General features: G+C 38.4%; 2 protein-coding genes across 2 annotated transcripts; both read left to right on the top strand.

Annotated features, from left to right (window-relative positions):
• The first annotated feature begins 47 nt into the window (after positions 1-47).
• Positions 48-11952, top strand: slc17a7a (solute carrier family 17 member 7a). The gene is made up of 13 exons (XM_056752003.1): positions 48-160; positions 6131-6383; positions 6943-7061; positions 7228-7342; positions 7473-7560; positions 8153-8239; positions 8329-8471; positions 8620-8769; positions 8932-9064; positions 9561-9671; positions 9886-10013; positions 10115-10184; positions 10390-11952. Exons 1-13 carry the CDS (start codon positions 99-101, stop codon positions 10677-10679), a joined length of 1749 nt encoding a protein of 582 aa, XP_056607981.1. The 5' UTR covers positions 48-98; the 3' UTR covers positions 10680-11952.
• Positions 11953-12801: 849 nt separating this feature from the next.
• On the top strand, positions 12802-15646 carry zgc:55558 (GTPase KRas). Its single transcript, XM_056752004.1, has 5 exons — positions 12802-13109; positions 13468-13579; positions 13675-13853; positions 14267-14426; positions 14550-15646. The coding sequence occupies exons 2-5, from the start codon at positions 13469-13471 to the stop codon at positions 14661-14663; spliced, it is 564 nt and encodes a 187-aa protein (XP_056607982.1). The 5' UTR covers positions 12802-13109; position 13468; the 3' UTR covers positions 14664-15646.
• The last annotated feature ends 226 nt before the right edge of the window (positions 15647-15872 follow it).

Consider the following 15872-nt stretch of genomic DNA (forward strand, 5'->3'; position numbering starts at 1 on the left):
AGAGAGGGAGAGGGAGAGAGAGAGAGAGAGAGAGAGAGAGAGAGAGAGAGAGGCTGCACGGGACAGGAACACACCGGTCGGACTTGAAAGTTGTGAGGATGGAGATCCGTCCGGACCGCTTCAAGGCTCAGGCTGGAAAAACCTTGGGGAAAATACACAGGTAAGCATCTCTTGAAGTAATTTGATAATTTATTAGCTGTTGTTTCCATATGTGCATAATCTTACTTTTCTCTTGGATTATCTGTAGCCTGTTCTAGAAACTCAGTGTGCATTGTTAATATTCGTCTAAAAAGTTGATTTAAGAATATCTGGAATTTTTGCTATCAATGTTAATGTTTGAAACTCAGTTTTTGGGTAAAATGAGAAAGAATCTGGTGCTGTAACCGTATATCAGGTTTATTGTGCTGACTTTAAAAGTGCTTGTGTTCATTTGCAATCCCCTTGTGCGTGCGAATCCTGCTTCGAGATGTCAGGTGTAAACCCTTCTCGTGATTTAGTCGCAGTCAAAGGTGTTTTAGGTAATCGGGCAGAATGTATAATCGCCCACTCTACCAGACAGAGAAGATTGTCCAGATGGATCAGATTAGTTTGCGGTTAACCCGATGTGCCAGACATCCGTCGGCCGCTTTCTTTCTGTTATATGCGCGTGAGCAAACTCGTATTGTTCCACCTGAGCGTCAGGTAGGTCCAGCGCATCACTGCACAGCCTACGAGTCCAGGTTCTTGACCACGCGCAGATTGTAGCAACATGACCAAATTAGGCCTTCATGCGTCATAAATTGCAAGTAATTATGTTACAGAAATGTAAGATTAATATTTATACAAAATAAAACTTGTATACATCTGCATGATGTGAAGCAACAATCCCAGTATTTAATTATTTATATGAAAAATACATGAGTTTAAAAGAAAAAAACTATGAGATTTTCCCCCAACCAGACAAACTGGTATTTTGGTAGCTTAGCTAAGAATAGCCTATTAAAAATCCATATTAATATAATATCTGTCCAGGCAACATAGAAAATTATGTAATTTATGAATTATCCTAAAGGTAAGAAATGCCTTTAAAATGAATGCAACCCAAATACTGAAACGTTGGAAAAACACTTTTGTGTCATAGCACAATGTGCATTAATGTATTATGGCTCCTGCATGAACTATCGCTTATTGCTCCTAAACTCTTTGTAAGTCGCTTTGGATAAAAGCGTCTGCTAAATGTCTAAATGTAAATGTAAATAGCAGAGTGATTCCAAGAGTTGTGCTACTTGGGTGCAGTTTTTGTTGTTAAAGGCAGAACGCGCACTTTGCCGTAACACTTCCGTGGGATTTTAGGTATCAACTAAACATTTAAATCCTGATCGGAAATAGCTCATCAGAAACACGCACGCACACACACCGCACACACACACACACACACACACACACACACACACACACACACACACACACACACACACACACACACACACACACACACACACACAACAAACACACATGCACGCACATCTGTCGGCGCTCCAAATCCCCGAATGGCCCCTCCCCATCATTTGCTCCTCCATTTAGATGGAGGAACCATTTAGATGCGCAAAATCGGGATTGGATGACGGCCAACACTTTTTATACTATCTCACACGTGCGGATTTGCCTCACTGAAGTCATTTTAGTAGCCTACAACTTGAAAAAAATAATGCACACGTCTCCGCTTTTTTTGTCTTAAGGTAGTCGACAAGAATACAAAAGCCTTGCGTTGCGCACTCTGATGGTAATAACCGAGACATATGGTAGACATACCATTTTCATTTTAAGTGGTTAGGCCAGGATTGTGTTTAACCATGAATTAATCATCGCCCAGCAAAAACAAAGCAAACTTTCAATTTAATCTCAACATTTTTCATGTTTTTTTTTAAATGAGCGTTTCTGCATTTAGACTTATAACTCTAGTCTGTCAGCAACTGTTTCTTTTTCATTTTACTTATCTGTTAGTTCTTTCTGGTAATTCACACCTTTGGCATGTTGTGGCACTAACCCTAATCTGGATCAGAGCTTTATGCAGTAAAATAAGGTCTGAAGCAGTGCTAACCTTTACTTGGATGTAAAGTTTACACGGGTTAAGTATAAAAACCACCTGATATCTGCATAGAGGTTTGTGTTAGAACTTCAAATAGACTGATTTTGATTCCTGACACTTTGTTCTACAATGACACTTAATGTCACTGATAATATTTTTGAGAATAGCAGCCAGCAGCTGATTAATCATTTAAAGCTCAGCGATATGCATCTCTTCTGTTTCATCCTCACAAGCCAGCTATGGAAACCAAACCTCACACCTGCAGTACTGGCATATCTTTCTTATCCTTCTCTACTCCATCACTTCGTCTCTCCACTTAACTCATCTCATTTAAGCATTCTTTAGCCACATCCATTCTTCCCCATTCACAGTCAAAAATTCCCATTTCATGCCACTTTAAAAGGTATAGTTCATCCAAAAATGTAAAATCTGTCCTTTTTTTAATCACCTTCAGGTTGTTTCAAACCTGTAAACATTTCTTTGTTCCAATGAATACAGAGAAAGATTTTTGGAAGAATGTTAGCAAATTTCAGTTCTGGGACATCATCTACCATAGTAGGAAAAAATACAGATTTCTATTTTCTGTTGAACACATAATGATAAATGTAGAAGATTTCAGGAAAACAAAGAGTTCTCGGCACCTTTCACTACCATTTAATTCTTCCTACTATGGTGGTCAATGATGTCCTGGAACTGAAAATGACTGACATTCTTCCAAATAGTTTTCTATTTATACAGGTACGAAATTACATGAGCATGAGTAAATGATGACAGAATCTTTATTTTTGGATGAACTATCCCTGTAAAACTGTCACTCGTTCCGTATACGGGACACCTACGTTTGCGTCAATATTGTGCAAGTAATTTCTAATCGAATCATGACAAACTATATATCATTGGAAAGGTCTAAGACTCTTTTTTTAAAATAGTTTATGTAGGGAGAGTAATTGATTCTTTTCTATTAAGAGTATTTTTATTAATGTATTTTTTAATAAAGGAAAACCTAAACTTTTTTTATTATTTTTTTACAATAAACCTAACAATTTTTTGTTGTTGCAATAGTCAGCTACTTTTCTTTTTTCAAACGAGACCAACCGTAAGTCTGTATTCCAAAGATTCATGATTCCAAGATTCATGAGTTACCGCCATTTTGGTTCCAACATGTGTTTTCATGTGTAGGCTCAAATAGGGCTCTGACAGGAAGTAAAATTTTAATTTACTAAATTTACACTGACATTTCATGTTGATCACTTCTGTATTGCATGTTGACTGTGAAGGTTAGGCTGCTGGGATGTGTATAGGTTTGATTGTGTGTGTGTGTCAGGAGGGGGGAAGCATCTCCCCAGGTGACACAGTCCCACTGAGACCCAATCTGTTCAATAGAGGCAGGGGAGGGTCAGAGGAGTTTGGCATAAAAATAATGTCACAACGCTGATGCTAGAACAGAGAGAAATGTGTGGAGGGGAGGGGTGAGCGAAGTGGAGATTTGTGGATCAGCTTTAATCTCTTACCTTACAACATCATCAAAATTTTCCATGCAATGCTCCAAACAAGGTCAAAAAGGCGACAAGCTGCCGAAAACCTTTCTGTGCATTAATTGACACTGGGACTGTGAACCATAATGGCAGGACGAATAAAGCATATATATAGATGAAAGAATTGATTGGGGGGAGTGGGAAAGGGTCTGGTGGGGTTATGTAATCTTTTTTCACTGTTGTGTCTTCATCCTCTTACAACTAGATTAAACAGAAAAGAGAGTGTGTGTTTGAATGTATCTGTTTGTGTGCATAATATACTTTTCAGATCACCACTGATTCTATTTCTAGCTACAGCAACTTTACATTCTATACAATTTTTGTGTATTTAAAGGCATGATTTATAAGAGTGAGAGACAGATGGTCCATAGCTGTGTGTATGTGTGTGTCCATTTGCATATACAGGTACACCTGAGTGTGTTGACCTTGATATGCAGAGAGGTCAATGAGAGATCGATAAAAGCTATCAATCATTTGCTGAGATAGTGCTGTTAGTGAATTTGCAGATGTGTTTGTATTAGAGGTTACAATTCAATTTTGGCGTAGGATATGCTGATGTTAAAGGGACAGTTCACCCGAAACAAAAAAATCTGTCATAATTTGTTCACCCTTGAGTTGTTCCTAATCTGTATATAAATATCTCTGTTCTGATGAACACAGAGAAATATATTTGGAAGAATGATGGTAACCAAACAGTTCTCGGTCACTATTGACCACCAATTTAGGAAATTTTATGTTTGCTGTCCTACATTCTTTAAAATATCTTCATTTCAATAGAACAAAGAAATGTATAAAGAAATTGTTCCCACTATGGTTGTCAATGGTGGCCAAGAATCAAGTAATAAAAGACAGTTTTCATTTTTCTGTGAACTGATCCTATGAAGCACATCATTCACCTTTGAGTGTGTGAGACTCTTATATTTTTAGTTATATTAAAGCTCTTTATAGCTTTATTCTTACAGCACAGTGTTGAGGAAACAGGGAAAGACTCTGGATGAGAGAGAGGAAAACGGGAGGTGGGACAGGATCATGAGTCAGGACACGATTTTCACACTATTCCCTTCTGCTGTTCACCTGTCTTATAAAATGGCCTAAATACCCACACATAGGTCAGATGGTTCATCATGAAGTGTAGCATGTGATTTAGATGAGCTTACTGTTGTTGTATTACGAGATGCTAAAGTGCATGATCTGTAATCCTTGATTTTTTATGTCCAGTGGACACACGGTACAGCACGCATACAGGCACATAAGAGAAAGCAAACGAGAAAGTCTTCATGAATATATGAAGGTATTAATTACAGCCAACAGTCATTCTCATTAGTGGACAACATATGTGCCGCTATTGGCTGCAATCTGTTCTTAACCATCTTTAACCTTAATTACACATCCTTACGAGTAAATGTGTGTGAATTCTTTTTTACAAACTATCCGCTTTTTTATATCTTTCCTGTCACTCTTTTTATCTCAGTCATATTCATCTCCGGAAGTGAATATTTTCTATAATCCTAATCTGAGGGTTGGGTTGCAGATTATCGGTGGATAAAAGAGGAATAGGGGAAATGTAGGGGAGGGGCTACATGAGTCATGGGGGCGAGAGGTTATACTCATAATTGAAGCACATTTAGACACTTTGGTCTTTTTTTTGTCTAGAACACGTCGTAGAATTAATCTTCTTTCTGACATACAAACACACACTCAACTCTTCCTCATTTCTCTTCATGATTGTTGTTTGAGGCTGAAGGGATTATGAGGGATCTGCTTTGTAGGAAAGAGAGAAATAAGTATGGAAGGAGGCAGTGATTAAAACACATATTATGATACTTGTCTGTGAGATGTGTGAAGACCATCAATTTTTCTCAATATTATACATTACTTAAAAGATGTTGTTTTGGTGAATTTTACAATGGTGAATTTGTTTCACCAGAAACAACATACATTTTTATAGATAATTTCTGGATATATTTTGTATCCACTCATGGAAACCCTAAATTTAAAGTAAGCCGTGTTTGTCATGTTTATTGGCTGGATGCGTTGCAGGCAGGTTGCATGCGCAGATGGTCTCTCTTTAGGCCTCTGCTGGACTCCCATGTACGCCAATCCAGTGAGACACTCATTCTTGTTCCATGTCCTCTCTCCCTCTGTTTCTTCTCTCTACGACCCACCTGCATTTGGGTGTACTGTATATGTGATGTAATTTTATGTCGTGTGAGGTTTCCCTACTAAAGAATTTCAAGTGGATTAGCTTCAAGACCGGGATTTTACATTGGACATTAGGTGGCAATCAAAACATTAGCAGATTTTATATTTTTATCTTTATCTCAATCTTTATCAAAACATGTTATAATTGGGCACATTTTTTGGCATTCAAGGATAAGGGAATGTCAGACAACCTGCCTATATACCGAGATTGACATATACATGTATCTAACTTTCTTTTTGTTGTCTAGCTGCCTATTAATGTAACTGAAGATTCAGAAAGTGTGTGGTAATATTTTATTAACCCTTGCATTCAATGTACCTCAAGAATCCTCGAGAAAAGGCAGCAAAATGGCGAGACCATCGAGTTGTCGGCAGAGGGTCGTCCTGAGCTGGTGGAGGAGAAGGAACTTCCCGTCGTGGACTGCACGTGTTTCGGGATGCCGCGCCGTTATATCATCGCAATCCTGTCGGGACTGGGATTCTGCATTTCCTTCGGCATCCGCTGTAACCTGGGCGTGGCCATCGTCAGCATGGTCAATGATCACACCATTTATCAAGGGAAAAAACCTGTAATAGTGGTTAGTATGAAGACAGAAATTGTATCTATTCATTGACATCAAAGACAATTAAATGTGGCCTAGTTTTATGCCATTTATAGTTATCTATTTTGGTAATCCAGATTTTGACAAAATAACAATGTTGTTTATCCATCTGGTAGGGAATTTTTAACTTTTGTACCCATACGATCAATAATTTATACATAGTTTGAAGGCAAGATTTGACCGCTATGTGTCTCCACCCATTTGTCTGTGAGACTGTGTTTCCAGACTGTGAGAGTGTATCAGGTTTGGTTAATTCTGAAGTAATTTAGTAACACTTTAGTCACACTCAGTATTTTGATTCAATAAAAAGACTAGAACAACTCTGTTTGTAACCCTTTTTAGATATTTTTGTACATGGCCTTAACACATTTCAAATGTATCATAACACAGAAAAAGGATAATTCAAGTTATCCGATACATTGAAGAGTGATACAATTATTAAATAGACTGTACAAGCACTGAATCTTTAGAAGATTGAACACTGTTGTGTTTGAAAATTGGATGAGAGCAGTTTGACTGTCTTTTTTTTTGTAAGGCTGCTCAGTTCACATGGGATCCAGAGACGGTGGGGATGATTCACGGCTCGTTCTTCTGGGGGTATATCGTCACGCAAATCCCTGGGGGATTCATCTGTCAAAAATTTGCTGCAAACAGGTAGTGGGATCAGCAAAATTGGGATGTTTTTTTTCTGAGTGCTTTTAGTTGGGAGAATTGAGAATTGCATTTTTGAATGAATTCTTCAATTGAAATGATGTTTTAACGGGATGTTTTAGTGTAATTAGAAATCAGTAGACTGTATGCATGTGTGTTTTGGTCACAGGGTATTTGGCTTCGCCATTGTGGCCACGTCGACCCTAAACATGCTGATCCCAGCAGCAGCAAGAGCTCACTACGGGTGTGTTATCATGGTCAGGATATGCCAAGGGCTTGTGGAGGTATGCCATCTGTGTGCCTGTGTGAATTTATGTAGAGTTTGAAATCTAATTGTATTATTGATTGCATAAGGCTGACGTAGTGTCATGGTTACAGGCAGTGTATTTTACTTTCTTATTTCACAACTGTAAGGGTGTGTCATATCCTGCCTGCCATGGGATCTGGGCCAAATGGGCACCACCCTTAGAAAGAAGTCGACTGGCTACAACAGCATTTTGTGGTGAGATGTCAGCCTCACTTGAGTCCATCATTGTCATATCAATTTGATAAAAGACCACTTTCATGCAGTGGTCATCAAAGGAGATAGAAAACAGAATCTTTTTAAAATAACATGAATAAATATATTAATTACACGGCTCATTTGAATGAGCCGTTTGAACGTCGTTTCTTACCTTAAAACTGTAAGTAAACAGCTTTTCCTCACGGAAGGCCACATTCGGTAAAAATGAGCTAATCAAATATTTCAAATTCACATTCTATGTCCAGTTTTTTTCTCATGTGGCAAGTAGCCGTGTAATAAGCGGGATACTGTAAAAGCTGCCGGCTGTTATCGCGAAATAAGCCCCTTTTGTGTGATACAAGATACTACATACTAATCACACTGTGGGGGCTTATTCTGCAATAACAACCGGTTGCCTGTACATTATCCCTTACTTAGCATTGTAAAATGTAATGTTATTTTTTTTTGGTCCTTAAATTGGACCATACTCTGGATGGGGTGGTCCCTGTCTCCTGTTAAACTTGCAAACCTTAAAATCAAAATAAGTTTTGTGATTTTGACTGATTCTGTTAAAAACATTTCTTTAATTTAGGATCATATGCTGGAGCTGTTGTTGCAATGCCTTTGGCTGGAGTCTTGGTACAGTACACTGGCTGGTCTTCAGTGTTTTATGTGTATGGTAAGAAACCAACACGAAACAAAATGACACAAAATTCTCTCCTATTTTTAAACTTTCTCATTTCTTCTCCATCTTGTCTCGTCTCACAGGTGTTGTAGGAATTTTCTGGTATCTCTTCTGGATTTTGGTGTCCTATGAGAGTCCAGCAGCTCACCCGACCATCACACCAGAAGAGAGGAAATACATTGAGGAGGCCATCGGGGAAACCTCCGGCCTGGTCAACCCCCTTCAGGTACACACACAAAGAGAAGCGCAGACATTTTTATCACATCATTTTCTCCAAGCATCACCCTGAAATGTTCTCTCACTTCTCGTCTCTAAATGCTGTGTGCCGCACTGTGCTGGATACATTCGACCTTTGCTTCTACTTTACTCTGCAGAAATTTAAGACTCCCTGGCGGCACTTTTTTACCTCTATGCCTGTGTACGCCATCATCGTGGCCAACTTCTGCAGAAGCTGGACGTTCTACCTGCTCCTCATCAGCCAGCCTGCCTACTTCGAGGAGGTGTTTGGCTTTGAAATAAGCAAGGTGAAACACACACACCTTTTATATGAGTAAATATGATTTTACATTTTACAAAAACGTTTGCCTGATTGCCAACTATGTAAAGATATTTGCATATAGACTTTAACATTCTGTAGATTCATGAAGCAAGTCTACATAAATGTGTTGAATTTTTCTGTTCTTCAGGTGGGCATGGTGTCTGCACTTCCTCATTTAGTGATGACCATCATAGTACCTATTGGAGGGCAACTAGCCGATTACCTGAGAACGCACAATTTAATGTCCACAACCAATGTCCGCAAACTCATGAACTGTGGAGGTAAGATAATGAGTGTCCCCAAGGGTGACATACTGGTTTAAAAAATGACACAAAAATTGATATATTGTCAATTTGTTTACTGTCAAACTAGAAGCTGATAAAAGACAAATCGAACAATAACACTAAAGGGGTTTTAAATAACAGTAAGTGTTCAGAATCAGAAACTCTCAGTGTGCGTGATGCATGATAGATTATCTGCCTGTTTTTGCTCTGTCTGGTCCTATGATGGCAGCTGGAGTGATAATCTCAAATGCATCGATGCATGATACACTCACTCTCTCACAAACATCCACAACATACAACAACACAGACTCTAAATTAAAACAGATGGAGCCCAGCATCCTGGAATTAATTGCCGCTCCACGGAAAAAAACAGGTATGCTCAGATACAGGTATACCGTGGCCCATAGTGGACCCCATGTGCTCTTTTCAAAGGTCTATCAAAGCCACTGCTATTCCAAAAATACTATAATGTTTGTGTGTTTGTGTGTTTCAGGGTTTGGAATGGAAGCCACTTTACTCTTAGTTGTTGGTTTCTCGCATACCAAAGCTGTTGCCATTACTTTCCTTGTTCTCGCTGTTGGCTTCAGTGGCTTTGCAATTTCAGGTTAGTAACAAAGAAAAACCCTAAAGAAAATAGGAACCAATATGCAATATTCCGTGTTCTTAGAACGTAGGTTTAGTTCTGTTATAAAATGTTAAGCATACAGTGTCCCAGCAATGCTGAAATGAATCCATGTGTTTTAGTTGCTGTTTGAGATTCATCTATGACTAACATTTCCACATTTTTTTCATTTTCTCTCACATTCTTTCCCTCTCAGGGTTCAACGTGAATCATCTTGACATTGCTCCACGTTACGCCAGTATCCTGATGGGAATCTCCAACGGTGTGGGCACTTTGTCAGGAATGGTGTGTCCTCTCATTGTTGGAGCGATGACCAAACATAAGGTACGTGCTAATAATACCACACAATTACTCACGTTTTTACAATTGGATTGAATTTTTGCCTTCGATATTTATTTATTTTTGTTTGTTTGTTTTTCTTGTAGACACGTGAGGAGTGGCAGTATGTTTTTCTCATTGCATCGATGGTGCATTATGGGGGTGTGGTGTTTTATGGTACGAAATGTGACTAAGCTTGAGTTTATATATTTTTACACATCATTTGCATTATTTGAGAACTTCTATATGTGCAAACAGGCCAATGTAAACAAAATATACATTCTTAGTTGCCGTTACACATATACATTTACATCCAAAATAATCATAATCCAAATTCTATTTGTAATTTCTCTCAGTACTTAAAATAAATGTCATTTCCCAGGGATCTTTGCATCAGGTGAGAAGCAACCATGGGCAGATGCGGAGGATACCAGCGAGGAGAAATGTGGCATTCTGGGAGAGGATGAACTGGCCAATGAAACAGAAGAGCTGTACAGGACTGGTGGACAGTATGGAGCTATAAACAAACCGCATAATGTTGGTCCAAATGGGGGCGGAGGTGGAAGTGGGGCAGGATGGGTAACAGATTGGGATAAAACAGAAGAATATGTTCAACCAGTTGGGACAAATAGTTATTTATATGGAGGTGAGGGAGAGAGGGAGATCACATAGTAGGTGCATCAGATTTTAAATGGTGTAGATACTAAAGACTGAATCAAGAAGTTAAAGGAATAATATTAAGATAAAATAAATAGTCTATATAATTAAATAATCTAAATACAGAGTATAATGTGATTTGAGTGAGTGAGTGAGTGAGCGAGCGAGCGAGTGAGTGAGCGAGTGAGTCTGTTAGTTTGTGTTGAAAAGAATGTATGTGTTTTTAAACTTATCAGATTGGGTTGCTTCTCTTGATCATAAATCACACTTTGTGCGTGTTTACAGTTGAGATATTTATTTGTCAGTTTGAAAAAACAGCATTATGAAAATAAAAAGATACTCATGGCTTTATTTGAGGTTCCTCAGAAGCCACACCCCACTAAGGGAATTTATCATTCTTAGTTCCTCTTAAAACAGTTTCAACCGTAACCTTATCAAAAAGTAAAGATTTTCGGGCATTTGTGCTAGAATGCCAAAAGAGTCCTTACAATTTTTTTATCTGAGGATCCCACAAAAAATGCCTCATGAATCTTTGATTTTGTCAGTAAGTTAATAAACACAGAGTATATGAGCTTTTGTGTATGTACAAGTTGAGTGTATGTGCGTATATTTTTCCTATATGTGCTCATGTTCCTCTTGTTTTATCCAGTGCTTTACATTTTAAATGGGTGCAAGCAAACCTATGGATGTGTCTTCTTATATTTGTGTACATAGTTTGCTTAATTGTGTGTATGTGAGATGAAATGACCTACTTCCTCATCACTGGGTCAGTGCACAAGTGATGATTTTTGTTCTCTGATGTAAAATGTTAATCATTCTAGCTAGCACAAGCTTACATGTGATACACAGATGTGGTACACACAGGGTCCATACATCTGTAGCTTTGGTTTGTTTTATGCACGTTGGAGGTTTATGTTACCGTCAGGCAAGCCCCATATGAGTATATATTCAGACACAATCGCAGAAACATCAGAAAATCCATTCGCAAGAATAAGTGCTGAGAATCTAGACGATAGAAAGTTGAGAATAAGTATTTTGATTTTGAGAGACTATTCAATAAGAGCGCATTATGTGAGCTGAAGGATCTCTAATCTGATGTTTTTGTATTTTTCTTCCATGTTTCTCTCCTAAATATTGATATATTTTTTAAATGTAACAAAATATAAACAACATCAAGATGAGATACATTACTTTTTTCCCAAATTTAGATTTTTTTGGGGGGGAATAATTTACAAAATGTACAAAATGTATATGTCAAAATTCCTTGTGTACAATAAAAGAGAAAACTGTATAAGAGTGTCTTATTTTGTCCTTGCATTAGGAACCGAAACGTAGCCTATGTGTGACGTGCCTAAATAAGTCGAATTCCGTTGTTTCTGCATCACTCTGATTACTTTCCCTCGCGAGCTCTCATCCGGTTGTCTGCTTATACCTTTATGATCCCTCTCTTTCCCTCCTCCCTCACGCTTCTCTCCACCCACAGAGGGCATCTGCTGTCCTTTAATCTTCGCCTAAAATCACCAAGATAATCCCTCTACCCATCTGTCATTCAGAAAGAGAATGAGACAGAACGCGTTCTTTGGATGCCAGCGCTATGTCGTTTTAAAATGTTTGCAGTGACATCTAGTGGTTAAAATAGTAAAGTCTGGCAAAAATAGGAGGATATAAATAGATTTGACCACTTTTTTACGTCACGACGTCACGTTATATGAAGTGTCGTTACATGAATCCAGACCATTTACTGCGTTATCTCCAGAAAGTATTAAATAACTAAACCGATCTAAATGATGTTTTCACATTATTTACACACATTCAGTATTTTAGAGCTTTTTCGTTGCAACAACTATGTATTAACACAAAAAACTTAACATTTTAACTTTAAGTCTTAATCAGATATATTGAAATATTTCAAATAATTCGGATGGCTCGACTTGTCCCGCTGTCCTTTTAATGTTTAAAACGAGCCCGATTGGTCCAGACTCAGGGGGCGGACCATAATGGAGAATTTAGAAAGAGGCATCGCATTACCATTGGCTAATTCTCACTTCCGTTTATTACTCGCCCAATAGAATTAGTCACAGAAAAGGATCGGCTCAATTTCATTGGTGATCACATTTAACGATCCCACCCCCTCCTCGCCCTCAATGAATCTGGGAGTCTTAGCCGAAAAGAGCTAATGCCTTCACGGGCGGATTTTTTAGGTTAATCGTGACTTTTGAATCGTGCTGTGAAACATACATTAAAATACGAACGTTTTACATTGTTACGGATGACGTTTTACTAGATCAAGTGGATTTAACCCGCCTCCGTCTTCCGGAAGAGTTTAGTTTGTCCGATCGATCGTAATGTGGCTCAGGGGCTAATCCTTGGACTTCATTCAATACTAATTCATCTCGAAGCGCTTCGTTTTGGACAAGCGGACCTGTTTTAAAGACAACATACGAGGTAGAAAACACAAATGGACCAGTTATTAAAATTGTACATGTTGATAGTCATTGGGGTTAACGACCCATGCTAACGTTACTGTTGTTTTAAACCGACTCTAACAGGCTAACTTGGGTAAATTGGGCTAGAGTTGAGAAAAGTTTCGCTTTAACCTCAGTCTTAAATGTCGTTAATTGTCATTGGTTGACCTTTTATAACGAGCTGGAAAACGTTTACCAACTTGAGTAATACTTCTAGTCATGTTTCATGTTTTCCGGCTTTACGCTCCAGATTTTTCCTGGTTGAAAACAGTCAGACTGCTGCTTGTCTTTTACTCCCTCCCTCTCTCTTACCTCCTTTCTCTCTCTTTCTCACCAAGGATGACAGAGTACAAGCTGGTAGTTGTAGGGGCTGGTGGTGTTGGCAAAAGTGCACTGACCATCCAGCTCATTCAAAATCACTTTGTAGACGAGTACGATCCCACTATTGAGGTATGAGGTCTTCTGCTGAATGTTTTTTTAAGTCAGACGTCTTTGCTGCTGATCATAATTTACCAATGTTGTTCTTTTGTGTCTATTCCATGTAGGACTCCTACAGAAAGCAGGTTGTAATCGATGGGGAGACATGTTTATTAGACATTCTGGACACTGCAGGTCAGGAAGAGTACAGTGCCATGAGAGACCAATATATGAGGACGGGAGAGGGGTTTCTTTGTGTATTTGCCATCAACAATGTCAAGTCATTTGAAGATGTACATCTTTACAGGTACACAGGCACACACAAAAAGAAACAGGATGTTCGGAATCCTTGGTGTCCACCGTGGAGTAAACACCCATGTTTTTGCATGAAATTATATTTTTGGACCTAGGTTGTGTGGATATCCTGTGATGTGCAGTGATGTGCTTTGGCCAGGACTTTCTGCATTTAAAGCTATTTTACTTCCTGAAAACCTTTCAAATGTGATCAAAGGAAAAGTTTCTAAAACACGAGTTAGAAAACTCATCCCAAAATGGTGACATCACTGCAGATCATTTACCATCTTTCTTTTTGGTGCCGTTTGGCAGAATGTACTCAAATATCCATGAGTAATAAAGTCAATGTGGATTTTAAGGAAAGCCTTTTTGAATTTCACACAGAAGTTGTTCTTAAAGACATTGAATCATGATTTGTGTATGCAGGGAGCAAATAAACCGTGTCAAAGACAGCGACAACGTCCCAATGGTACTGGTAGGAAATAAAAGTGATCTGGCTAATCGTAACGTGGAATCACGTCAAGCCCAGGAGCTCGCCAGAAGTTACGGAGTTCCATTTGTTGAAACATCTGCCAAGACACGACAGGTGGGTGGAGACCGAATTCCCAAATTTACTTTGGCTTCTTAATGTTAGAACTTGGCTTTCGTGTTCATGTAAGACTTTTCTCATATTGTGTTTTAATGTATTATTTTCAAACTTTGTCTGCAGGGTGTCGAAGAGGCCTTTTACTCTCTTGTGCGGGAAATTAGAAAATACAAGGAGACAAACCGCAGCAATAAGAAGAGTAAAAAGCATAAGCAAAGACGTTGCACTCTTTTATAGCAATACACGCATATAGCCTCGCACTGCACCCCTGTGATAGCAATGCACTCAATGTCACACACACTACTGTAGCATCACACATGCATACACACTTAGTTTGATTCAGGGTGATGTGTAGAAACCTGGCTGTGTGTGTTTGTTTGTATGCATGTTTGTTGTAGCGTGGGTGATTCATTGATACTAAACATTGAATTGTTTGGAAATCTTTTTTTGCCACAGTGATATAAAATGATCCAGTGTTTTGCCATTATCCCTTGTAACTAATTTTGGCTGGATAAATTGGTCTGAAGTGGTCATGTAAGACTTACAAGGTTATAGTTCTATAACAGTGCTTTATAACTACAGCAACAGGAAACAATGAACTTTTTTTAATCGATTTGAAAGAGGGTGAAGGGATTTACTTTAAGCTGGTAATGGGTAACTGTTTATTACGCTCCTCAGATTCCATTGCTTATAGAAAAAAATGATTGTTTATTTTGAGGTTTATAATGTGGGAGGAGCCTTTCAAATGAGCAAAATGTGTTAGCCAATCAGAGCACCAGCTTGACGACACGGTTCTGTTAGTGATCACCAGGAAACAAGGAAGCTAAGAAGTCCCCTAAAATACACGAAACGGTGGGAAAGCCCAGAGAAAGTGGTAACTTCTTTTAAACCACTAACATGTGTGTTGTAGACGTCAAGAAAAGTGACCTCTCAGTGAACTGGGAAAATGTTCCTTAAGTTTTCTGGTACTCTGTTAACTAAACCAGTAATTTGTCATTTTCACCTTTTATCAGATTCCCACAAAATGCAATTGACAGAGGTCTCCTTTTTTATTACTTTGTGCCTAGGTTTTTACTTTAGACCGAACTTTATTGGTCCTTCACTGCTGTCTAATTTTGTAGTAATGGAAATTTAAATGACGCCAATCTTTTTTATTTTGAAACATCTGTATTTCATGTAAAAGTCCTGTAATTTTCTTAATAAAATGAATATTTAACCATTTCAGTCACACCTACCAGCATTATATTTGGCATTAACATTTGCTGTATTTTGATGAATTGTGTAAAATGTCACCTGTCAGGAGGCATTTATAACATGAGAGAGTGAAACTTTATTAAGAGGAGGTGTTTTTCTTTTTGTGCCAGGCTAAACATATGAGCTGATCTCCTCATTGATACATTCCTACTGCCACAGTGATGATACAACTGTAGTTGTTTTGTGAATAAA

The sequence above is a fragment of the Triplophysa dalaica genome, chromosome 7 (assembly GCF_015846415.1).
Source record: "Triplophysa dalaica isolate WHDGS20190420 chromosome 7, ASM1584641v1, whole genome shotgun sequence".
Lineage (NCBI taxonomy): Eukaryota > Metazoa > Chordata > Actinopteri > Cypriniformes > Nemacheilidae > Triplophysa > Triplophysa dalaica.